The sequence below is a fragment of the Hesperophylax consimilis genome, chromosome 4, assembly GCF_061612785.1.
Source record: "Hesperophylax consimilis isolate HC1 chromosome 4, BYU_Hcon_1.0, whole genome shotgun sequence".
Classification (NCBI taxonomy): domain Eukaryota; kingdom Metazoa; phylum Arthropoda; class Insecta; order Trichoptera; family Limnephilidae; genus Hesperophylax; species Hesperophylax consimilis.
In genome coordinates this window covers 15,106,321-15,131,928 of record NC_142839.1, presented here as the reverse complement: position 1 = coordinate 15,131,928, position 25,608 = coordinate 15,106,321, and the positions used below count along the sequence as shown (strand labels likewise).

The 25,608-nt window shown below is 35.7% G+C and overlaps 3 protein-coding genes across 6 annotated transcripts in view; 1 reads left to right on the top strand and 2 right to left on the bottom strand.

Moving 5' to 3' along the window:
• Nucleotides 1-8,558, bottom strand: part of mnd (L-type amino acid transporter minidiscs) — a 44,053-nt gene extending 35,495 nt beyond the window's left edge. Inside the window, exons 1-2 of one of the 2 annotated variants that reach the window (XM_089631248.1) lie at nucleotides 8,509-8,558; nucleotides 7,430-8,029 (exon numbers count right to left, since the gene is read on the bottom strand). In XM_089631248.1, the coding sequence (XP_089487374.1) occupies nucleotides 7,430-7,715 (286 nt within the window). In that variant the 5' untranslated portion in view covers nucleotides 7,716-8,029; nucleotides 8,509-8,558. The remainder of the gene's footprint in view (nucleotides 1-7,429; nucleotides 8,030-8,508) is intronic. The other variant, XM_089631249.1, reaches the window with a different exon arrangement.
• A 2,239-nt stretch (nucleotides 8,559-10,797) lies between these two features.
• LOC149424262 (angio-associated migratory cell protein) lies at nucleotides 10,798-14,293 on the bottom strand. 3 transcript variants are annotated; one of them, XM_089631245.1, is made up of 5 exons: nucleotides 14,176-14,293; nucleotides 12,443-13,066; nucleotides 11,923-12,100; nucleotides 11,561-11,677; nucleotides 10,798-11,144 (listed from the first exon to the last, which is right to left on the bottom strand). In XM_089631245.1, the coding sequence occupies exons 2-5, from the start codon at nucleotides 13,061-13,063 to the stop codon at nucleotides 10,837-10,839; spliced, it is 1,224 nt and encodes a 407-aa protein (XP_089487371.1). In that variant the 5' UTR covers nucleotides 13,064-13,066; nucleotides 14,176-14,293; the 3' UTR covers nucleotides 10,798-10,836. The 3 variants fall into 3 exon arrangements, with proteins under 3 accessions (XP_089487371.1, XP_089487372.1, XP_089487373.1); XM_089631246.1 differs by lacking the exon at nucleotides 14,176-14,293 and adding an exon at nucleotides 14,010-14,148; XM_089631247.1 differs by lacking the exon at nucleotides 14,176-14,293 and adding an exon at nucleotides 14,064-14,140.
• Nucleotides 14,294-16,104: 1,811 nt separating this feature from the next.
• mRpL10 (mitochondrial ribosomal protein L10) lies at nucleotides 16,105-17,629 on the top strand. The gene is made up of 3 exons (XM_089631244.1): nucleotides 16,105-16,240; nucleotides 16,326-16,823; nucleotides 17,237-17,629. The coding sequence occupies exons 1-3, from the start codon at nucleotides 16,222-16,224 to the stop codon at nucleotides 17,521-17,523; spliced, it is 804 nt and encodes a 267-aa protein (XP_089487370.1). The 5' UTR covers nucleotides 16,105-16,221; the 3' UTR covers nucleotides 17,524-17,629.
• The last annotated feature ends 7,979 nt before the right edge of the window (nucleotides 17,630-25,608 follow it).

The following is a 25,608-nucleotide window of genomic DNA, read 5'->3' as shown; positions in this document are numbered from 1 at the left end:
TATACTACGCGCATGCAAATGTATGCTAATAGAATATATAAAAGCAAAAAAACCAAGGTTGTGGTTCAGTGACCTATATTTATGTACGTATAAATAATGGGCGTATATCTATAAGGCATTGAACAAAAATATTATACAGCCGACCCTTCGACCATGTTTAAACCATTGAGTAATATATAAATGGAGTCTACATTCCTTGCAAAATCGGGATTAAACATTGTTCTAATGCGGTAAGTAGAAAAGGGTGTGGCGGCTGTCGATGTCGCCCAAATCTTTCCTACCGCGAACTCAACTAACGGAGTCACCGGTGACTGTGACACCGTTCCACGGCCCGGAGCATTTGGGTTATCGGCGCACCAATTTCAAGTGCTCCTTGAATTTTTTAACATTAAAAAGCCAATTTACACGACTACTGATTATGGTAAAACCCTATTTACCGATGAAAGGTTATACTATTGCTTTATCTATCTTTTCCAGTAGGACTTGTATAATATTGCATGCATGTCGGCTTTTTGAAGTTATCGCCTTGGACCTTTACCCGCTCACCGGCAGACGCCCGTGGTATCTCACAGAGGAAAATTAACCGATGTTTGAGACCCATACTTCGAACGTCAATGTTAGCTTTATCTATATACCTCCATAGTTTAAACACGCTATTTAATAATAAACAATATATAACAACTAAACCAACATATCAAAAATATAGCATAGTCGAAGTTTGGTGATTTAAACTATATAAACAGCGCTGTAGAATTATTTTTTGAGCGGGAACAGCACACCTGAAAACGTTTTCTAAACAGAATTCTTGTAATAGATTAACCATTTCATGTAAATATTAATAAATTACACCACATAAATTTAAGATTACAATAATATCCGCCAAGAAGGCCACAGTAACTCAACACTCAACACGTGTTGTGCATTTTTGATATTGCGAAGGGAGCAAACCAGTATTTCGTAAATGGCTCACAAATGCTAATTTCTCTTTTCATGCCATTCGGAGAATTTGGAACCCTTACACAAGCAGATAAGTTGTCAAACGAGAAACTCACAAATCAGCAGAAGTAGAGTAATAATTTAATAATATACATATCTTGTTGATATTCGAGTAATAATTACATCTTGGCTTTGGCAGAGACACAGCGACGCACAGTGGGCTGAAAATTGCCTTTCATAGACATTTTTTTGGCGAGCCTTTTTTTGGCTAGAAATGGATTCTGCTGATCATTACTATGCTATAAAATTTCGTACGAAGCAATTGCGTGTACAAATGAAGGAGTTATCATTTTTTTAAGAAAAAATTGAATGGCACTGACATTAAAAATGAGGATATCTCTGGAATCATAAGGTTGGCCATTCTATCCTTACACAAAGATATACTACTATTTATTTGTATTTTTTGACATACTTCGTATTGTGGCGCAACTTGCGATTTTTTTTTTTAAATCCTCAAAGTTGAAAAAAAAACTTTTTTATGTTGATGATTCATTTTAACGCTTAAATGCTTTACATACGAGTATGCTTTGTCTAGTTTACAATATTTTATTTACACTGCAAGCATTAAAATGTCTATGAAAGGCGATTTTCAGCCCACTGTGCGTCGTGGCGCAAGTTTCGAAATACCGCACAAACACTAGCTCTCAAATATTTTCGCTAACCATGCGATGAAAGGAGATTAATTTGATAACAATGGGCGGAGATAAAGAGTCAATGTAAATTCCGTGGTAAGTGGTCGCGATAGGGAGGAAGTCAGTGGAAGCAAATATGACCATTGTAAGATAAAACCCTGACCCATATGATGATATTATAATTCCCACCGGTTAGCCGATACCAAGTGTAAACACTTGAGTTGGGAAACAGAAATATCACAGTACCTACCTTTAAAACATTCGAAATTAACCGGAACTTTTATGACGTCTCGGGACAAGCTTTTCACATCATTAAATTATCCGCGAAAACTCAGTTATCAGAGGTAAAATGTATTTATGAAGGAACCGCGTGCGTATTATGCAATATCAATATAAAATATCACTACGTCGTGTAATATTTTAAATTGAGCCGCTATCAATAATAACCCTTACGTAGATGGCGATAAGGTTTAAATTCCCGCTTAACACCATCCGCATGTTTTGATTTATGCAAGAAAAAAACATGACCAAAAAGTGCCTTTTATTTTATTTTGTGGATGTTCAGGCATAAATTTTTTTTTCGATCATTTTATAAATAACTTCATTTGCCACATTATACAAAAAAATCATAACCGAAAATGGGTTCGTAAGTAGGAGATTTTAAACTTTAAAGCAGTTTTCATAGGCCTTATGCATTATTTTTTTCTGGGCTTATAAAAAGACTTACCTAAAAAATACTCGATTGTTTCAAAGGCCAAGATGTATTCTACTCGCAGTATTTAATTAAAGCATCTGAAACATTTCTAGGCGACCAAATTTTCAAACCAAAAACACATGATTTTTGCATTACTACGTATGGCATCGCCTTTTAAGACATGATAATATTGATTTTAAACTTTAAAGCAGTTTTCATAGGCCTTATGCATTATTTTTTTCTGGGCTTATAAAAAGACTTACCTAAAAAATACTCGATTGTTTCAAAGGCCAAGATGTATTCTACTCGCAGTATTTAATTAAAGCATCTGAAACATTTCTAGGCGACCAAATTTTCAAACCAAAAACACATGATTTTTGCATTACTACGTATGGCATCGCCTTTTAAGACATGATAATATTGTGATTATAAAATACATATCACCTAGGTACCTACTCATTTTAAATAAGTATATACAAATAAAAATATAAACGTTCGTTTGTTCAAAATGTTAAATCTCGAATGTTCTTCAACGATTGCTTTGAGATTTTGACACAACGATGCATTCGAATATTTGTGTGTTTTTATTTATCTGTATTATATAGATGTCACCTGTGACAGAATAATTTTAAAAAAAAACAGCGCCATTCGTTAGACGTAAGAGCAAAACACGCTATTTCTCTATCTGCACAGAACTGAGCCACAGCAGTTCGGGGCGTGGCGGGGTACAGCTAGTTTTAAATAAGATTATCAACCATTTGCCCTTATCCACAAGATATTAGTGATCTATTTTGATAAATATTAATACATTAAATCAAATCAAATCGCATTTTTCTAAAAAAAAACTATACATTCTTGTGTTGAATCGCAGACCTAAATTGAAAATAAACAGTTCTTGTTTATTTAGTATTTATTCAGATAAAGATTAAATTCGTCAAATTTCAAAGTTCTGTGAAACAACTGGCCCTTAGTACCTAATTATCTTTTTAAAAATTGAAGATCCATCCAACGGTTAATATGGGTTCAATAATCTTTCCCCTATTCTCTTCTACACATACATAATTTCTAAATAGTATAAAATAAAGTCGCTATCCGAGTCCGTCTGTTTGTGCGCTCAGTTATTCTAAACTGTGCAACGGATTTTGACAGGATTTTAGAATAGAGAATTTCTTCCGGAAAGCTTATATATATATGTATAATACTAATACATGCATATTATATTTATAGAAAGTAGAGAAAAATCGATGTTTATCCTAGAATTCACTAACTCAAAACTTTACTCCCAATCATTCACAACGCCGGGTTCATGTCAGTATATGTAGTGTGTAATAAATTTGAATTGTGCGTTCTTTATTCCAAAAAATCGCACGTTCAAAAATTCCCACGCCTCTTCAAATTGACTCAAAAGTTATCGAAGTTCACTGCCACGTGGAATAAACACGTGAGGTGCATTCATATGCCCGAAATAAGTTGCTCGCTAAGAGAGATATTTACTTCCGTCAAGTTACTCTCTGGTAGGAGTCCTGACAAAATAAGCAAATAGAAATGTTTATTAGGTAGGTACCGAAATACTAACCCAGAGAAACGATAAAAAAACAGTTTTTGCAATGTACTGATTTAGTGCAAACGTTTTCATTAATGATATGGAAATTTAAACACATCGAAACACCGATTTACACTGATAAGCCCATTTAATACCGGTTGAGGTAATAAAATCAACATAAACCGCGAACGGTTTCATTTATTGAAAGTTTTGTTAATACAGAATATCTAAAAACGATCGCTAGTCGCCCCCTCACTACTTATCGCAATTTATTAAATCCATAATTATTTGACAACAAAGAAACCTACGCACAAGCCTCTTGGTAGAAGAAACTTAATCTTCAAAGGATCAAAAATTGTAACGAATATCCGTACCTACTTACATTATTACGAATGTAACTACTTTCAAGTTTTTTTCTGTTTATTTTCAAGTTCTTTACATAATACACATATTCTGTTTTTGAAAATGATTTTAATGCAGGAATTCAAATTCAGAAGATTACAATAAATAAATAGCCAGGTACCTATTTATAAGCTATATTTGAATATGAGGAAACTAGAGAGGTCATATAGAAGAAACCCAGATGTTACTACACGAGATCAGTGGATAAATGCTCAAAATGAGTACAGAAGCAAAATAAGTGCCAAAAGATCCGATTATTGGATCAATAAAATTGACTCTGAGCGGAAAAATCCACGACGTCTCTGGAACTCGGTCAAAACTATCATCGCTGGTAATACTGTTCCAACTGCTACAGAAATTACACCGCAGGCCTTTTCTAAGTTTTTCTGTGAAAAAATAGAAACCATACGCGCCTCCACATCTTCTGCCCCTCCGCCAAGATTTACAGCCAATTCCACAAGGATACTGTCATCTTTTGAACCTACAACGCTGGAAGAAGTAGGAAAGTTGATCCTTAGTTCGCCAAACAAACAATGTACTCTTGACCCTATCCCAACGTGGCTTCTCAAGAAATGTTGCAACGTGTTATCCCCTTTCCTGGTTCACGTGTTTAATAAGTCCCTAAGCACAGGTGACTTCCCGGAGCCACTTAAGTCTGCTGTAGTTACCCCAATTATTAAAAAACCACAGCTTGATGCCGACAACCTGGGTAATTATCGACCTGTATCAAATCTGCCTTTCGTAGCTAAACTACTAGAAAAAATTGTGGCTTCTCAAATAATCTCCCACTTAAATCTTAATAAATTAATCACAAATCATCAATCTGCATATAGGAGGTTCCACTCAACAGAAACCGGATTACTTCGTGTCCTGTCAGATATAACCCTTGCCATAGAGTCAGGTAAGTTAGCACTTATTTCACTTTTGGATATGAGCGCTGCATTTGATACCATTGACCACGACTTTCTCATTAAGAGACTAGAAGTAACGTTTGGCTTACATTCTAACATCAAATATTGGCTAGAATCCTATCTATCCAATCGCTCGCAAGCAGTAAAGGTTGGAAATAAACAGTCCAACTTCTCAAAACTCTCTTCAGGGGTACCCCAGGGATCCGTTTTGGGTCCACTTCTCTTCATTCTTTTTACAAATGACGTCGCAAAAATTATCGAGTCATTTGGCCTTTTATCTCACTGTTATGCTGACGATCAGCAAATATACTTTTACTGCTCACCAAATGAGATCGACGGCCTAAAAATTCGCACAGCTGAGTGTCTAGAAGCAATCAATCTCTGGATGTCCTCAAATAAACTTAAGCTAAATCCTTCAAAAACGGAGTTTCTCTGGGCAGCCACACATAGACGCCAACATTTAATAGAAAACTCACCAATCGCTATTTCCGGCAACGACGTAACTGCTAAAACAACCGTCAAACTTCTGGGAGTTTATCTGGATTCAGACCTTTCTTTAAAAAGTCAGGTAAATAAGACCGTTAGCACGGGGTTCTTCTACCTTAGACAACTTAAGTCAGTTCGTAGAAACCTTTCAACAGAGGCAACTAAATTACTTGTGAACTCATATATAGTATCACGTCTTGACTATTGCAACGGCATTTATGCAAATCTTCCTAAATGCGAAACTGATAAACTACAATCAGTGTTCAACGCCGCAGCAAGGCTTATCACCGGGGTACCCAAGTTTTCGCACATTTCGGAACACCTCCGAAATCTTCACTGGCTGAAGTGTCCTGAAAGGATCCAGTACAAGCTATGCTGGATGGTGTTTAAAGCTATCAACGAAATGGCGCCACCGTATATTACTGAGCTATGCATTCCGGAAAATACTGGTCTAAGGCAGTCAACTCTTAGATCAGCGACATCATCTGCAATTGGAAGGTTGAAAGAGCCTAAGCGAAATCCGAACACTAAGTTTGGTGATCGTGCATTCGGAGTATCCGGCCCCAAGGCTTGGAATAAACTTCCTATGGAATTGAGATGTATAACCAGCCCAACAGAATTTAGATCCAAACTAAAAACTCACTTTTTCAGACACTCATTTCCATAAATCCGTCATTCTATCCAAATATTTCTTTTTTTTCATTTTTTTATACCGTAATTGTTACATTATCTAGCGATTCCGTTCATTCAATTTTGCTATTGACTTGCCTACCAGTGGACAATGGACAATATCAGCGGGAACATAACAAGTTAATCGGTTTAATTGTTGGCAGATGAATCATCTAAATGCGTTTAAGATTGGCGATTGATTGATTTTATTCATTAATTTAATTCATTTAACATATAATATATCCAGCTAACAATAAATCCACCCTAATATAATAGAACTTCCTTCTTCTTCTGGCGTTAGTAAGATTAAATTGTTAATTTTAATTTTAGTTGTAAGTTGCCAAATATGTAAATACTCGTGTATATGTCGTTAAGATAGTAGTTATAGGCCTTAGTCGTAAGTCACTAGATATAAGTCTTAGAGATAAGTCAGTAGTTCTAGTATTAAATATTTAAGAAATATATTTGTACAGCGCCCTTGAGGTGATTTCTCACGAAAACGGCGCTATATAAATTAGCCAAATATTATTATTATTATTAAGTGACTTGAAGAATAGATAGTGATAATTACGACCCATTTCCGCAACAAAATTATCCCCCCATTCACTTTTGCGGCCCTCCAATTCCAGATCTCTCCCCCAAATACACTCGGTATTTTGAAGTCCTGCTTGAAGGGCCGTCATTAGCACATTACAGCAAGCGTGAGGACACTGATGACAGGACACGTAGGTACTAAGTGGGTAGTGGCATGTACAATGTATTATAATATTATCGTGGTGTGTCGAAGCTGTAAGCTAGAAGTCTTGGGTATATATAAAAATTAGGGTTCTTTCTGATTGCCAATAAATCTTATAAACTTTAGGCGAATTCAAAATAAATAGGTGTCTACTTACTTGTATAGTAGTACGAAAATCTTCATTTTTTAGGTAGGTACCAAGGTTCATTGTGTTATTATACCTTTTAATTTTAGGCAGGTACCAAGGTGCATTGTGTTATTATAACTTGTAATTTTAGGCAGGTATCTACACTCTGCAAACAGTACCTGGTCAGTTTTAACCTGCAAGAAACCAATTAATATTTTTATTGTTTTGCTTACCTAGTTCAGCATAGCAAAGGGCCCCAATCATGGAAAGGACTCCAGACATGATCCACACTATGATGGCTTGTCCGATGGAGCCAGAATATCGGAGAACTCCTTTGGGGGACACGAATATACCCGCTCCGATAATGATGCCCACGATAATTGCAACTCCATCCATCAATCCGAGTTCCTTCTTCATTTTAAATTTCCCATCGGACCCCGTCTTCTTTATGTCTTCAGGGTTTTCTGAAGCTCCGAGACTTCGCGGAGGAAGTGATTCAGTTGCCGATACTTTAGCCATGGTGTTAGAATATTGCAAACTTTACACTAATTTTAAATCCTTATGGGGGATTTCAGAAGAATAAATTCTGAATTCAATTATTTATAGTTTTAACAAAATTCCCACACTCGAGTCACAGAGGAGTTGAAAAGCACACAGTTCTCGTGAATTATTTGAAACAACTACAGTATAAAAATTAGGTTTTATAGCCCGTATTTATGTATTATCGACCGCTCACTTTAGTTGCATCAGCTTTCGCAAACCTAAACCGAACTGCCGCGCGTTCGCCCGCTCACTGCTTGTGCTTACTGGTTTACCTACTGTAAAACTGCTTACTGAAACACCGAACAGTAAACTCACCACGTGTGTTTTGCCGCCGTCTGTCTGGAAGATTCAAGACAATACGACATGCAACCGCATCTACATTCTCGCGATTCAAGCGACGATAAGCAAGCCTTTAATTCGACCTACAGACTACAGAAACAGAGCAAAGAATAAAAATTAACACAACCACGAATAAACTCCGACGCCTACGGAACTTGGATTAAAACGTTGGAAACCAAAATATTATGTAGACAAATCGCGTATTATAATTTGACTGGCGTGAGATTTTACATGTTTCCGTTGGAGGCGAACGAATGCAAAGTGTTCGCTCGACGCTCGGCGATTTACGGTTGTGCTGTAGTAATACGCCGGGTAATTGGCGTATTATAAACTATTGCGGATCATCGTTCGTAGATTTAAACGAGATCATCGTATTATTCTGGATAAGAACACTTTATAGTAATTCGTTTAGCTTCGAGGGCACTATTACAACACATCGCAAATTGACGAATTGTCCCGTTCCTCGCAGCTCACACTCGCATGCAAATGACTTAAATGAGAGCGGACTCAGCGGACAGAAATGATTGTACACGCCGAATAGTCCTGTGGAACAAACAGTATGTGGATACCAACCTACTTCCGCCTGCTATCCTATCCTATCACATAATATTATTATCACATCTGATATCCTGACATTACATGCGTAGTGCAAACATGATTCGATATCGAGTTATCATCCTTATTTGAAGATGTTACCTTTATTTTGATCTAGGTTTTTCGAGGTTTCTCACGGTCGTAAATATTCAAAATGAAGTGATAGTTTCCATATAAAAGGAAGATAGGGGGGAAAGAAATGAAAAAATAACGCATTGATACGACCTGTGGTAACGTGCATATTAGGGTAGATCGAAATAAAAAATATGGAAATTTTAAGTTGTTTCTATGGACCCACACATACCTAAAAAAATATGCTAATTTTTTTCTTTTTTTTTGTCATCAAATTAACAAAATATACCGAAAAGCCGTATAGTTTTTCACTTGAAAAAAACGGATGCTAGATTTGTAACATTAGCAACATTAAGACTAATTTATGAAAAAAAGCAAAAAAAATTCACACACAAAACCTTGCTTTAGAGTATTTTTTATGTACTTTTCGCCCACCCTATTGGTTAAATTTATCAACTTGGAAAAAAATCATTTAATCTTTTATTTAAAAATAAATTATGGGCAAAATCAATGTTTTGAAGAAATTTTTTAATTTACAGCCCCGTTGTGAGACACCTAAATGTTTTTCTACTGGGCCAATTTTTTGTGGTTTATTTTTTTTATAATTTGAAATTTTTAATTTTCAACAAATGTTTTTTTAATACATCCTTACTAGTGCATTGAATTTATTCCTGGGTTGAATGATTTTTTTATTAAAAGTTTGGGGTTTGTACCTCTGTTCAAATAATATTACCTATATATTTACATTCTATAATCTTACCTATAATACAGTACATATATATATAAATATATTGTGTATAGGCACCTGCATAATATGTTTGTAATACCCTGTTTTCTTGAGATAGCTTGCTATAATAAATTAACAACTGGTTTGTGGCAGAGTGGTTCAAAGCTAAGGAGAAAAAAAAAAAATTATCAACCCAGAATATCTAGCACGGTCGATCAATAATGTTGCTAATTTGTCATCATTCCCAAACATAACTGCAGATCACCAACAAACAACACTTTATTCGACGTTTACTATTGTTTCTACGTTAAACATATGCAGTCAGTCATGTTCGGGAACAAGTTACCGATATTATCGATAAAACATTCAGCAATTGAAAGTGCTAGATACCCAGGTCATGATATTCTTGATAATAATTCATAACTTTCCTAGATTTTTATATTAATGGGGAGTGAATGAGGAGAGTAATTTTGAAAGCAAAACTTAAAAAAAAGAATATCTGTTCTTCCAGTTCACAATAATACTTGAGAGTCTTCGAAATTGATGCCGCAAGTAGCTCTCTTCCCATTGACAATAATTTATTTAATACTACTGGATCCCCCGGAATGCTTCGCTATTGCTAATGTCTTTCTCGGACGCCTCCGACTTCTTCCACCATTCACTACTGTATACCACAATGTTACTTACTGTTAAAAAACAACATTACATCGACTCCGTACCTCATTACGGTGCAGAGGTATTGCGTTAAGTATTCCTCGGGCATCCTGACTTTTTTTACATTCACATGCCAAATTGAGTTTTTAATAATCAAGTGTTCTTAACGATGGCAAAAAGCCGAAATGATAAGGATCCACTATAAAGGGCATTGTGAAGAGCACTACTTCATTATAAAAAATTCAATTTGGAAAAATGTTAATTAGCCATTTGTCGCTCTTAACTGACGATAGATACTCTGAATTTAGTTTTTGTACCATACACTAATAAAAAGGAAAATGCATGAGATCCGCAGCTTATGGGTTCAAATATCTTCTAGTATCTTTTAAATAGAGACTTAAGCATTTAGGTCTAACCACTTAAGACTGGGTCCCGTACCAGCGCAGGAATCTGGAACATGGCTTAACCTTTGGAAAGCTAAGGTGAGATCAGAACCTTTCCCCTCATACTGCTTTTTGATTGCAAAGAATCATGTCTCAACTATTAAAAACTTATTATTTTATTTCGGAGTGAAGTAGTATCAAATAGTTTTATGTAAAAAAAGCATTGCAGATAATATTAGCATGTTCTTTGAACATAGGTGTTATCAATAGTGAAACATAAATAACAATAGAAGTAGTCAGAAATATAATTTTATAAAATGTATCACAGTCAACTGGAAACATCATATTTGAATATTCTCCCGGTCCCATCTTCCGATGTGGTTAGCAGAACATTGGCTGTAGGCGAATAACAGATGTCTAGTAACTCTGCCTGGTGACCGGTGAGTGTCTTGATCATGGTCCCAGACTTGCCGTCGTATATTCTGATGCTGCCATCCAAACAGGCCGCCACGAGGGAGGTGTTGATCCAGGTGAGGGAAATCACTCCGGACGCATCGGCGTCGGCACTATCGGCGCACCGGTGGCGAATTGTTTGCCGCCCAACATCCCAGATGCTAATGGCGCCGTTGAGAGTTCCTGTAAAGTTTTTATACCGTTATAAAAGTGACAAAATAAAATTTTAACAGAATAATTATTTCATTTTTAAAAAGCGTCCTGGATAATAGGTGTGTTTGTCTCAGTGGGATGAAGTACTGAAAAATAAGGGATAAAAAGATTGCAGGGTTCGAAGATTTTCTCCTAAGGCATTTTTCAGGTCAAAGCAAGCCAGGACAATTCAGTTTGAAGATGGTTCTGTGCCTAACCACTTAAGACAGTGAAATGAGGAAAATTGGCAGTTCAACAAGAGGGCAAACAGTCATTGTCTAATTAATAAATGCAACGGTTAATAAATAAATAATGTAATAATGACCATATTAAAATTGTTCCAACCTCAGTTACATTATTTGACAATAAACTAAAAAAATATTTAAAAACATCTGTTATTTCCTTACCGATTGCTAAAAATCCAAGGGAATTTTCTTTACAGAAAGATACAGCTTCGACCTCTGAACCAACATCTAAGACTCCAATTGTTTTTCCAATAGCTGACTTAGTTAATATGACTTTTCCTGGAAACAATACAATAATAAATCATAATTATTAGGAACCGAAAAATGATAATTATTATGAATCAGCTCTCGAGAGCATCTTCATAATCTGTCTTTCATCATTTATGAGAAAGAGATAAATCATATTTATTAGTAACAAGAAGAGATATATAGTAATAATTAGTAGGTATTTTTTACCTATTAAATATTTGAAAAAAAAACAGTACTTAATTATAAAGGTGTCAAAATGATTAAATAAAAAGTACCATCTAATGATCCAGAAGCAATGATGTTGTTGTCATGATAGGCATCAATAGAAGTAATAGCAACGGAGTGAGCAGCGTCGGAAGTAATGTGATAGATAACGGTTGAAGATTTAAGGTCCCAAATTTTAATGGAGCCATCTTCATATCCTGCAGCTAATCTGCGGCCATCTGTCAGGACCTGAAAATTATTAAAGTATCATAAAATCTTGAATATTTGTGATATGTATTATGTGTATCCAGTTATCAGTTTTAACCTTTTGTTCACCAGCACATCCTTAATAATACTATTAAGAAATCGTTTCTCTCAATATAAGTAGCTATTCTGGGAAAACTACTTATGGTAGATTAAATACCATTTTTGTAAATACATAAACACATTATCTGGTAAGTTGCTACATTTTACAAAAACATCATTTTGCAAACAACAAGTAAGTTATGTGGATCAAGAAGTTAAAGGGGCTAGAATATAATACACATGTTTTGAGCAAGGGTAATGATCTGTAAAAGTTCATTCACTCACCACTCCACACTCGGACTTTTGTGCGTGTCCCTGGAGAACCTTGGTGTCTCCGGAAGGGATCTTCCACATGTAGATCTCTCCAGCGGTGGCGCCACAGAACAGCACTCGGGTGGCCGGGTGCCACTTCCCCCACGACAAGTCTCCCGCCTGATAGTCCCACACACACTCCCACTGATCTCCCTCTGTCAGCGCGCACTTCACCACCCTCACGCAGCCTCCCATGTCTGCGGTGGCCAGGTATACCCCATCGTGACTGAAATCTGCAAACACTACCGAGTCTTCGTGCTCCATACAGGCAAACACAACCTCTCCGGTTTCTATATTCCACACAAATGCTTTGTCATCTTCTCCTCCCGTCACCGCCAGTTTTCCATTGGGGTGAATGGAACCACAAAATACAGAGCCGGCGTGTCTTCTGAACACTAAGGCGGAATTATCTTCCGGCGGTTCTCCAGCTTCTGACTCATCAGAGTCATCAAGCTCGCCTGCTTCAGCAGCTTCTAAGACTTCATCCAAATCTCCAACATATATTAAATCTTCTTCGTCCAGGTTTTCATCATCCATTAATTCATCATCCCCGTGGACTGAAGACGGTGGTGTTTCATTTCCTATTAGCTTCATATTCTGCAAATTAAGACAAAGTCTTTCATATCACTATCGAGACAAAATAGAATAGGATAAAACCATAGACATATGAATATTAGTAGACCTGCCCTAAGTGATTAAAAGCGTATTATCCCCACTCCCCATACCGGTTCCATTGGAGCCGGCTGTGCTCGCGTATGGCCTCAAGTGAAATTTGAAAACGTGACGTCATCATTCTTGTGCGAACTATGGTCGAGGCATCATCGGTTCATTTTACGAAATAACACGGCAAAATGTTGACTTGTACTATGAAAACTTGTAAAAATAGATGTGAAAAAGAGAATAAACCCAATTGTCGTATTACATTCCATATATAAGCATTATTTTACTTTATTTTAAGCATATTCACATCGTATAATATGAATCAGTTGTTACTATCACATCGAGAAACGTCTGGACGCGAAACACAAAGCTGGTTGGTTGCTGGGAAGTAAATTATGAACATTTATAAAAGTGTCTTAACTAAATACTTAAACGAAATATTCGACTCTGAAAATAGAACCGAATTTTTTTGCCGAATTTGGACTTCGCAAATTTGTTCATAACGTGGCGAGTAATTTGCGCTCCCATGTAAAAATGTCTATTCATTCAAAAGCAGATTTTACTTTTAAGAAGTAAATGGTGATATTATAATGCGAGATGCCTATTTACTGTCAGATTGATTTATTGACGAATCACAGTCAGCTTCACTCCCTTCGTTCTTCAACAGTTGATTTTACCCCTCGCCATTATCTTCTCGTCTAAATTCCTATGTCTGTGGAGAAAACGTATGTTTTTTTAAATGTTTTCCAAAGCTATTTTTTGAAATACACTGTTCATAGGTGGGATAGTTATCAATGACATTCAAATATTTAAGATTATGACCTTCATATTTTATAATATAACACGACTTACAACGATAAAAAAATAAACACTTTCTAACCTATATAAATGTATCTAGACGTCACCGAATAAATGTAAACTTATTGAATTTTACCTAGTCGAAAGAAAAGTGTACTACTTTGCGTTCATTATTTCTGATTTTCGAAGAATAGAGTAATATACAAAATCGTAAAAGGATGACCTATCATTTTTTTAAATATACTTACGATAAAAGATAAAACAGAAGTTCGCAGCAAACACAAGCATGTAAAATTTCAAACTTTGACTTTGACGTTTCATGCATAGATATACACATGGTGTGCCACTCACCAGTGTTGCCAACTCGATTTTTTAAATAAAACGATACGTCTCTCGCAAAGAAACTTAGAGCTATAACCTTGTTTAACCGGTAAAAAAAATAATTGGTTTCAAATTCTTGTCACAGGTGCACGAACGGTTTTCCAGAGGTCCAAAGCAAAGAATTCAATACACAAATAACCAGTTCCTATATTGTTGATGACTTTTGAATACAAAAAGCAGCTAGATAGGCTAATCTGTTAAGTTCATTGAACAAACAGCTATTTTCCGTAGAGTCAATTTGTTCGCTTTTCGGAAGAGCCCGGGAGTCGCTATATGCACAGCGACTAGTCGACAGGGGGCGTGGCCAACATATCCGAGCATACCCGAGGTGTGAAACGAAACGTCAGAAATGTCGTTGTAATAATATAATGTAAACAAACCTTTTTAGAACTACGCTAGGTTTGTGTAACATGGTTTGTGATTCAAAAGAAAGTGTCCCCTTAATACCGCCTGCTCGCGTCAAGGCAAGAAAAACATCCCAGTTTTCAATTAGTTTAGCGGCTACGCTAGGTTTGTGTAACATGGTTTGTGATTCAAAAGAAAGTGTCCCCGTAATACCGCCTGCTCGCGTCAAGGCAAGAAAAACATCCCAGTTTTCAATTAGTTTAGCTGCTACGCTAGGTTTGTGTAACATGGTTTGTGATTCAAAAGAAAGTGTCCCCGTAATACCGCTGCACAAGCAACATTTTCCGCTCACATAAAAAGTAAAACATTTTTTTCAAGTCCTGTGTCCTCAATGAGTGTCATTTTGGCACCTAGCGTGAGACCTCTCGGACATTGGGGCCTTATGGAAATTTAATGTATTATCTTCTAAGTCTTATGACCTCAATGTGTACCATTTCCATAGCATCGCCACGAAAACAAATTTTGCCTTAAAAGGAACTTATTTCGTCTCGAGGCCTCCTGTGTGGAGTTAGTGTTAACAAATAAAATAAAAATCGAATCCTGGCCGGAGCTAAGGTTAAAAAAGTCCAGTTAAAACTCATATTTGATACAAAAATGGGAAAATTGATAGTGTATTATGGAGGTTATTAGCGCCTCGCATATTTTGATTTTGTAGACATGTACGTTTTCAAATTGAAAGTATCATTTAATGAACTGTCACGATAAGGATACAATAGAGATATGTTCAAAATTATTCGGGATCGCTGGCCACGTTTAATACAATTTAAAAAAATAACCTTTTGATTTACCTTAATTATTATAAAAAGAAACTTCTGCCTTTGGGAAATTTTTAATTTTAGCATTTAAATTTTGAATTACGTAAAATGTTAATTCGCTTTCGCTGTATGGAATGAGAGCCAAAATATTTTTTGTTGATGATAATTTCTTATGTTGGTATTCCTGATATCATACGAGTGGCTAGAAAATATGTTATTAACATTTACTCTATGCAAATTAGGCAGGTACTATTTTGGCCGAACTCAAACTCAAAATCGAATAAAATAAAGGTATTTAGGCAAATTTCATAATGAAAGAAATTAAAATTATTTAAAAAAGGTTAGGTTATAATAGGTTAGGTCAGTAAAGATGAGGTTAAGTTACGATAGATTAAGTTACGTTAGGTTAGGTTATGTTAGGATAGGTTAGGATAGGTAAGATTAGGATAGGTTAGGTTTGGTTAGTATAATCGTATTAGGCGTGGCGAGCGATCTCGAATATTTACCAAACTTTGTTTTCTTACGAGTTGATTTTTTTTTCGACTGCAGCCATTGCTTCCGATGAACTCTGAGCGATTAATTCGATTTAGTCATGTAAATGTTTCGATCATGCCCATCACTATAGGCAGTGGTATATCTGTGGATACACGGATACTAGAAACTAGCAACACCGGTATTATATGTCAATCTAGAAACAGGAACATTTGTCTTTGTAGGTTATAAATAAGGATACCGATATTCTAAAATCTCAAGATGTCTTTTTTACAAAAAGGTTTGCCACTAATCCAAGCACCTTCATTGTAGTTAACATGAATATGTTTTGAGTTTCATTAAATTAATACGTTTCCTCTTTTCAGTACTTCTTCAGGTAAAGCCACCGATTCACGAGTTTAAGAGATTCAAAGGAAGGATTAACATACAAAAGCCTCGGAAGCCTTTTTTCACAAGACAACTTGTAATAGATGTATGTAAACCAACGTATTCGAAAAAGAAACCAGAAATTGAAAGATGCTCAAATCTTAATACAAGAGTGTGGAAAGCAGTCGACAATCCTTTTGAACATATTCTTGCAAAGGAATGTAGTAATTGGTTTAACCATTCTCATATGATTGCGTTCTTTCACACAAACCCTGTCTCAACGGAGGAAAAACACCCTGTTTATGGGGAACTCAAGATACAAAACATGCATTTGAGGACTTACGGCAAAAAGATTTTGCAAATGGGGCTAGAAGGAACAAATTATGAAGCGATTTTGAAAATATTTGAATCGCAGACGCAGATTGTGTTTTCCGAAGCTGTCCAAGTAAAAGAGTTTCTGAAAACCATGAGGAAGCTTCCCCAATTTATATTACTGGGTATATATTTTTTGATTCATCTTGATCAATGTTTTGTTTGTGATATATTTCAACTGTAACTTTAGTAGTATGCCGCACACAACGGTTGTATCTGCTGCACTTCAGCATAAATATTATTATCGCACATGTAGGTTATTGGCTACTAATTGTGCAACTACATAAGGGGCCGAATACTGACAGGCCTTCTGGCCAAGGGGAATCATTAAATATCAGGGAATAATTAAAAAAAGTATTGTCCCTGAATATTGAAGGAGCTTCTAAATCAAAAGTGGATTATGTACTTATTAAAATTTGTTTTTACTGTACAGATGAAGAAGGCTAACTTTTAAAATCTGTGGATGTACTTCAAAGCTAAATAGTTCTCTATCATCTATTTAATAGGTTTAATTTTTTCATTTAAATTTTTTTTTCAGCTGGAATTATTGATGGAAAATTTCTATCCAGAAACGAGTTCTTAGCGTATGCGAGTTTACCTTCGCTAGAAGTGTCCCGGGCTATGTTGTGTCAAACTCTAGAAAAGAGTGCCTCCCATCTCGTGCAACAGATGTCGCAACATCAATCTTCCCTTGTCAATAGTTTAGATCGGTATGTGGAGATGCAGCAGAAAGAGAGCGAAATTAAAGGTGTTGAAGACGGGGAGAAGGTAATTGAAACTGAAGGGAAAGGAATTGAAACTGGGGAGAAAGAAAATGAAAAGTAAAAGTATTTGTACCAATTGCATATAGTTTATAATTATGTAAGTTAACTGTGTATAGTTGTGTGACCGTATTAGATATTGAAGGAGCATTAATAAATAGTTTAAATGAGTACAATTCTTTTTCTATAAATACTGCCGTAAATGGTATTGTAAATGACATAAACCCATTTCACATTTTTAACTTCGCAGAGGAAGGCAGAGAGGATGGAGGGTCACACAACTCTGTCTTGACCTGTGGCCGCCTGAACTCACAAAAATGGCTAAAAATATTGCTAATCTGTAAACTAAAGTGGAGCCATCTCACTGAAGAGTTTACGAGGCATTGGCGAGCGCTGATCACGTTTCAGAGAAATTTCAATACTGTGGTTGACATCCACGCTCTGCATGTATAGATAATTGATGTTCCCGGGTGACATTTCTCAATGAGCGATATGAAATTTGCTCGCACCACATGACTTATGACACATGATACAAATAATAAAAATTCGAGCCGGTTGAATTAAACTTAATATTTTTATAGTATTACTTGTATAACTCTTCTTTGCATTGATTTTCGATGATATTGTAATCGGCTGATAATTATTATTTTTAGATTGATTGTAATTTTGGGAGTGCGTTGCTCCGACGCTCCTTCAAGCCGCCATTGGTTTTGACAGTTACTGCTTGCTTCATTCGCATTCATTTTTGTAATAAAAAAAAGGGTTACATTTATACAGCCACTTGAGCGATCGGCTTCATATATATTCATTTACCATATTATTTACCATTCCTTAAAATATTTATACGAACCTGCTTACTGCGGTTTAAATCCAATGAATCCACCTAGATTTCACCATTTATCCCATATTTTTAGGATCTATAAATTCATAAATCACTTGAATGGATATATACTTTACAAAATATTATATTTAAGGTCACGTTGGTTATTTATTTATTTATTTATTTATTTACGGACAAATAGTCCATTAACAGGGTGGCCACAGACCTGGAAAACCGGGAAAACCGGGAATTATCAGGGAATTTTACCGAACCGGGAATTATCAGGGAAATGTCAGGGAATTTCAAAATATTCTTAAAATATCAGGGAATTCCAAAAATAAAACGAAATTCGTTATTTACGATTTGTGAAGTCCCAAAGTTGTGTTTTATTACTTTTACTTGCGGCATGTGTAACAAAAGATATGCCGACAAAGACAAACTAGATAAGTAGGTATTTTTTTATTATTATTTTCGTAAATAGCCCTTGCAACACAATCATGTCGTAAACCACCCGCTTTGGTTTTTCCCCCATACTATGTAGGTGCGAAATCTGTAAAGAAAAAGCTAGCAAAGTTACAACAAAGTGTCAAAAGGGTCGGACACCCAGTACGGTCGTAATAAAATTTAAAGATCATCATTACCAACATTTTTACAAAGTGTCAATACAGTCGAACCTCGTTAATTCGAAATCCCCGGGACATCAAAAATCAAATTTCGAATTAACGAATTCCCACGTAATTCATATTTTTATGAAAAAAAAATACGCCGAAAATCGATTTTCTCGGCCGCCTCTTCAAATCCGGGTGGTATTTTAGTTGTAAATTCGTATTAATACCAATTATTTCTTTATTTTCGCGGCCGATTACCGTAGCGGCGGGCCCTTTAAATTCAGATATTCGCAATAAATTCGTAAAAATGCTAGATATTTACGCGTAAATCGAGATTTCGCTGCCGATTTCGGTCGCGGCCTACCCTTTAAATTGAGATATTCGTAAAAATACGATATATTTCCGCGTAAATCGAGATTTCGCGGTAATATTCGTCGCGGCCGGCCCTTTATTTCAAATATCTGAATTTAAATTCGTAAAAATACGATATATTTCCGCGTTAAACGAGAATTCGCGGCCGTATTCCGTCGCGGCCGGCTCTTTAAATGCAGATATTCGAAATAAATTCGCAAAAATACGATATATTTCCGTCTAAATCGAGAATGCGCGGCCGATTTCCGTCGAATACGATATATTTCCGTGTAAATCGAGAATGCGGGGCCGATTTCCGTCGCGGCCGACCCTTTAAATTAAGATATTTGATGTAAATTCGTAAAAATATGAAATATTTCCGCGTAAATCGAATTTTTTCGGCAGTTTTTCGTCGCGGCCGGCGTTTTAAGTTCAGATATTTGAAGTAAATTCGTAAAAATATGTCATATTTCGGCGTGATTTCCGTCGCGCCGTATTTTTTAACTCGGATATTCGAAGTAAAGTTAGTAAAAATACGATATATTTCCGCGTAAGTTGAAATTTCGCGTCCGATTTCCGTCGCGGCGGGCCCTTTAAAATTCAGATATTCGAAATAAATTCGTAAAAATACGATATATTTACGCGTAAATCGAGATTTCGCGGCCGATTTCCGTCGCAGCGGGCCATTTAAATTCAAATATTCGATATAAATTCGTAAATATACGATACATTTACGCGTAAATCCAAATTTCGTGGCCGAGTTTCGTCGCGGCCGACCCTTTAAATACAGATATTTGGTGTAAACTCGTAAAACTACGACATATATCCGCGTAAAACGTATTTTCTCGGCCCTTCAAACTCGGATATTCGAAATAAATTTGAAAAAATAAAACATTCCAGTGTAAATCGATTCAGATTTACAAAATAATAATACTAATTAGGACGATGTATAACAACGTAAAAATACATTTTTCGGCGTTTTACCGCCACGGCTGACTTTTAGATTCAGATTTACGAAATATTATGATTTATTTTCGCAAATTTTTGTGCGCGGACCAAAATAAATTTCTAACTAACTAACTAACTAAATTTCTAACTAAGTTTCCCCGCAGGGGTAGGCAGAGAGGACGGACCGCCAAACAACTCTGTCTTGGCATACACTCCTTGCCTCATTCACATTCATACATCGTCTCATACATCCTCTTCTATTGTTCTGACTCTTGACATGGCCCGACTCAAGTATCTGATTCACTTGGTCGTGCCATGTCTTCCTCGGGCGTCCCCGACTTCTGCTACCATTCACACTTGCATCGTATATTCTCCTTACACTCCTTTCTTCGCTCATTCGCTCTACATGCCCAAACCATCTAAGCGTCCCTTTCTTAATCTTACTCATTACGCTTACATCAGCCTTGCACTCTTTGCGGATATCCACATTCCTCACACTATCAAACATGGTTTTACCACACATACGCCTCAGGGATCTCATTTCAACAGCATTCAATCTACTTTCATCCTTTCTTTGCCAGTTCCATGCCTCACTTCCATACATCAGGGTAGGTACCAGCACTCTATTGTGGACTGCTAACTTCGCTTCTTTGGACAATTTTTTGTTAGCGCGAACTGGGTTCAGTCCTCCATTAATGGAGTTACCTGCATTTACTCTTCTTTCAATATCTCTGTCAGCCTTCCCATCTCTCGTAAACATGCTTCCTAAATACACAAATTCATCCACCTGCTCCAAGTATTCCTCATTCACAGCTATATTGCACACTGTTTTCGTACTTTCTCTTTCAAACACCACTACTTTAGACTTACTTACATTCATCATTAACTCATTCTTCACGCATACTTCGTTCATCCTAGACACGAGAGACTGCAGATCATCCATACTATTAGCAATCAGCACCGCATCATCAGCATACAACAGGCAACATACTTTCAGATTACTCAAATTCGCGCCCAATCCCACCTCTTTCAATTCTTGCATACAATTATCCATAGATTGAATAACCACGGTGACATTACGCAGCCTTGTTTAACACCTTTTGTGATATCAAACCACCCCGTAAAACCACCGTTTACCTTAACACATGCAACGCTTCCCTCATATAGAGACGCAATTGCCTGAGTCAGATTCGCATTCACTCCATACTTAGACAACACCTTCCATAGCTTTTTCCTGTCGACTTGGTCGTATGCTTTTTGTAGATCTACAAAGGCACAGAAAAGTTTCTGGTTTTTTGCCAGAAACTTCTCGGTGAGCATACGCAATGAGAAGATCTGGTCCATGCACCCCCTTCCACTTATAAAAGCACCTTGCACATCCCATATTTTATCCTTTCCCATTTTTATCCATTACGAATTAACTAATTTCGAATTTAAAAAAAATTTCTGCGTAATTTTTTTTTGCAAAAATTTCGAATTACGCGTTTTTTTTCGAATTATCGGGGTTCTACTGTACTTACTTTTGTTTATTTGTCTATCTTTGTCTGGTCTTTTCATCTGTACACAAATTGTCTTCAGGCGAAATATCATAAATTTGTAATAAGTGTATTTTGTTTTGAATAGATCATTGTGGTGCAAGGAAATAATAAATGCTTTAGATGACGGAATTCCCTTTATTTATGTATCTGTTCTAATTTTCTGGCGTAGATGAAAATCGTGTTTCAAAAATAAAATTTTGAACGATATGTCCTTATACCAAATAAAACATATCAGGGAAAAATATAGAAACTGCCCTGGAAAACCTGGAATTATCAGGGAATTTTGAAATCCGTTTTTTGTGGCCACCCTGATTAACAACATATTAATTACACGAATAAGTTTTATAAACAGAGATGACAGTGAAAGGAGAGCATATATAAATGAGGAGCGAAGACAATAATAATGACAATAAAAATTTAGGCGTATTAGATCTATCAAAAAATTTATATATAAAGATGCAAAAGTCGGTCATTTTGAATACATGTAGGATAACGAAAGATTTTTAAAATATTTATGTTGAGGGATCAGTAGGATTTATAGGCCCTGTTAGAAGTACTACCGAGCCGAACCCTCTGATATGAAAATATCTGGAGTCGGTGAATTTTTTTTTCCCATTTGATCTCTGGTGAGTTGACGTGTTGTTGTTCTTGTATTGTTTTGTATTTATTTTACTTATATAATGCACTTGCATAGTGTTGATTGACTAGCTGATCATTTGTGGAAAAGTGAGTGGAAGGGTTTAGTTTTTCCTATGGGGAAGATTTAACCCGGACAACAAAATCGGAAGCATAAATTAAAAAAATATAAAAGTAAGAATGGGAGTAATAGTTATGACCCTATCAGAAAAGAGGAACTCTTGGGCCTGATAAGGGAGCCATGATTCTTACATTGGCTGTATATCATAATATGTTTTTCATAAAAAATCAATTACTTTAATGCAAGATTTTTTTTAAATCGTTTAATTTTGTTTATTGTAATTTTTTATTGCTTGCTAAAAATTATAATGGTTTTGCATTTGAGTAGTTTTAAAATGAGGTGTAATAAATTAATTTCCATTTCTCATGAGTTTGTAGTATTTCTGATTTCACTTTCATATTTTTTTCTTTTCTCATTTTTAAAATGTGCAAAACAAACTCTTCACATAAATCCAAAACATTTATGTTCTGACCTCTTTACTTTCAATGGTTTGTGCACTTACCTTGTAAGATACAAATTCTGACGACCTCTTTACTTTCAACGGTTTATGCAGGTACAATTCTGACGACCTCTTTACTTTAAATGGTTTGTGCACTTACCTTGTGAGGTACAATTCTGACGACCTCTTAACTTTCAATGGTTTATGCACTTACCTTGTAAGGTACAAATTCTGTCGACCTCTTAACTTTGAATGGTTTGTGCACTTACCTTGTAAGATACAAATTCTGAAGACCTCTTTACTTTCAATGGTTTGTGCACTTACCTTGTAAGGTACAAATTCTGACGACCTCTTTACTTTAAACGGTTTATGCAGGTACAATTCTGACGACCTCTTTACTTTAAATGGTTTGTGCACTTACCTTGTGAGGTACAATTCTGACGACCTCTAATTTTTAAGTTTTATGAGCATTAAATAGATGGTATTTCAGCCGTAGTAAGGAAATATTGATAAAATGAATAGCCATAATAAAATTTACTACAGATATTTGATTAATTCAGTAATAATTTACTGTTAATTTTATATTAGCAATTACCGTAGGACTATGTAGTTACAGGCGCTAATTGTGAATTATTATCTCGTCGAAACATGTTCCATTATTAGAACGTAATAAACGGTGCGCGTAGACTGGATTTTGTAGTTTCCGGTCATTCGGCATGTGAGCGTTAGAGGCCAAATCATGCAAATTGGGAGTAAAAAATTATAACCTATCTTTTCACTTCATGTCTCATCTAAATATAATACATAAATGATCATTATGTACCAAGGTTTTCAAATGTTGTACTTAACCAATCATTGCAATGAGACCACCATAGCAATTTTCGTAGGTTCAAAGATAGACAAATGAATCTTCTCATGAAGAGCGTATATAAGCTTGTATAATAGTACTCAGTCTGGAGCCAGTGAGACTATGGCATCCCCAATTGGGGATTAGGGAACATATGTTGTGAGGCTGAAGGTTGTGGGGAGGTGAAGGAGATGGGGATAAGGAAGTAAAGCAACGTTTCAAAATTAATGGTGGTCTTACAACACTGATATTGAGAGTATCTTCCACTCTGGTACGTGTCGCAAATATACTAAAAGTTCATACGTCACTCTTGGACAACTGGACACACTGACACCCAGATTCCTACCCACCTCTCGTAGTTTTCCATCCTAGAACATCCTTTTCTTAAAAATGAGAATTAATTTCCTCATGTGGAGTTATAAAAAATAAATTAATTAAATAGATAGGAAAAGTACAGGGTTTTCCAATAAGAGGTGTTATTTTGAATAGCCCGCTATTTCGGTAGACGTTACTTTTGAAGCTGTCATTTTTTGATATTTAACAAATAGAAACTACGCCATTAATAAAAATGGAACGATACACGCTTCAACAACGCATTTAAATTATTAAAATTGACTTGAGTGAATCAAATGCAAATCATCTTGAGTGATGAGGCCCATTTCCCATTTCTCCTCGGTGGCTTCGTCAACAAGCAAAATTGTCGCATCTGGGGCTCGGAAAACCGTGATTGTTGAAAAGCCTCTCTATCCTCAACGTGTGACTGTTTGGTGCGGTTTATGGTCCGGCGAAGTCATTGGACCTTACTTTTTAGAAAATGAGGCTGGAGCAACAGTTACGGTGAATGGATTGCGCTATCGAGAGATGATTAATGATATTTTATGGCCGGAATTGGATGGTATTTTTGGATAGTTTCAACAAGACGGCGCTACGTGCCACACAAGCAACGAAACCATTGATCTTTTACGATTGAATATCAAAATAACACCTCTTATTGGAAAACCCTATAGATCAATTTTCTAAAAACCATAATTATATTTCCACATTGGTAGATATTCTCATTATCACCCTGGTGAAAAATCACATTCATAATCGAAATGTTGCTTGGAATGGCTTTACCCATTTTGGGTGTTTTCTATTTAGAAAATAAATGTAATTTTTTTCCTGGTTTCACCTATCGCGAATTTACGGCGTTGGAGTTTAAGAGGCTCACCCGATTTTTTACAATAAGTTTGCTGCAAGTAAATTTCATATTCCAATAAGATTCAAATTCAAGATTCAAAAACATCGATAAGATCAAGTTAATACGGAAGACCACCTACAACACATTCAATCGTTAAAAAACGTTTAGAGCAGAAAAAGAAAATTCGATTCGAGAATCCGTAAAAAAAATTTAATCGTTAAATATTCTAATTTCGGTTATCTGCGATGAGCGGTAGTTATTCATGAACTCAATGCACTCAAATTTGCTTTGAAATTTGAACTGATTGTGAGAACAGTTCAGACAAGAGATAAACTAGGTACCTAACATTATTATATAATATTTTGAACAGAAAATTATTTTAATTGTCATTTTCAAAATTAGAATTTTAAGAATTCAGACTATTTATATATTACAAAAATATTAACTTAGGTTGGGGGTCTGTAATTGTAACTCTGTTTCAATGAACTCGGATTTGTTTTGAATCTAAGTGTCATTTTCAAAATTGGAACTGATCTGTCAAGAATTCAAAAGCGATAAAGTATCTAGGTACCTATAATATAATATTTTTTTACCATTAAATTATTTTAATTCTATATCCTACAATTATATATATTTTTATTTCTTTGATTTTTAATCATTACAATTTTCAACTACCATACTAGGCTAATGCCCGGGTTATAGTAGCCATACAAATTATACA

What these genes read in the sequence shown, in the direction of transcription:
- LOC149424262 (XM_089631245.1), bottom strand. Translation starts at nt 13,063, where the DNA reads ATGAAGCTAATAGGAAATGAAACACCACCGTCTTCAGTCCACGGGGAT. An exon ending in AAAAGTCCGAGTGTGGAGTG is followed by an intron (nt 12,101 to 12,442) that starts GTGAGTGAATGA and finishes AATAATTTTCAG; the next exon opens with GTCCTGACAGATGGCCGCAG. An exon ending in TGCTTCTGGATCATTAGATG is followed by an intron (nt 11,678 to 11,922) that starts GTACTTTTTATT and finishes TATTGTTTCCAG; the next exon opens with GAAAAGTCATATTAACTAAG.
- mRpL10 (XM_089631244.1), top strand. An exon ending in TCCCCAATTTATATTACTGG is followed by an intron (nt 16,824 to 17,236) that starts GTATATATTTTT and finishes TTTTTTTTTCAG; the next exon opens with CTGGAATTATTGATGGAAAA.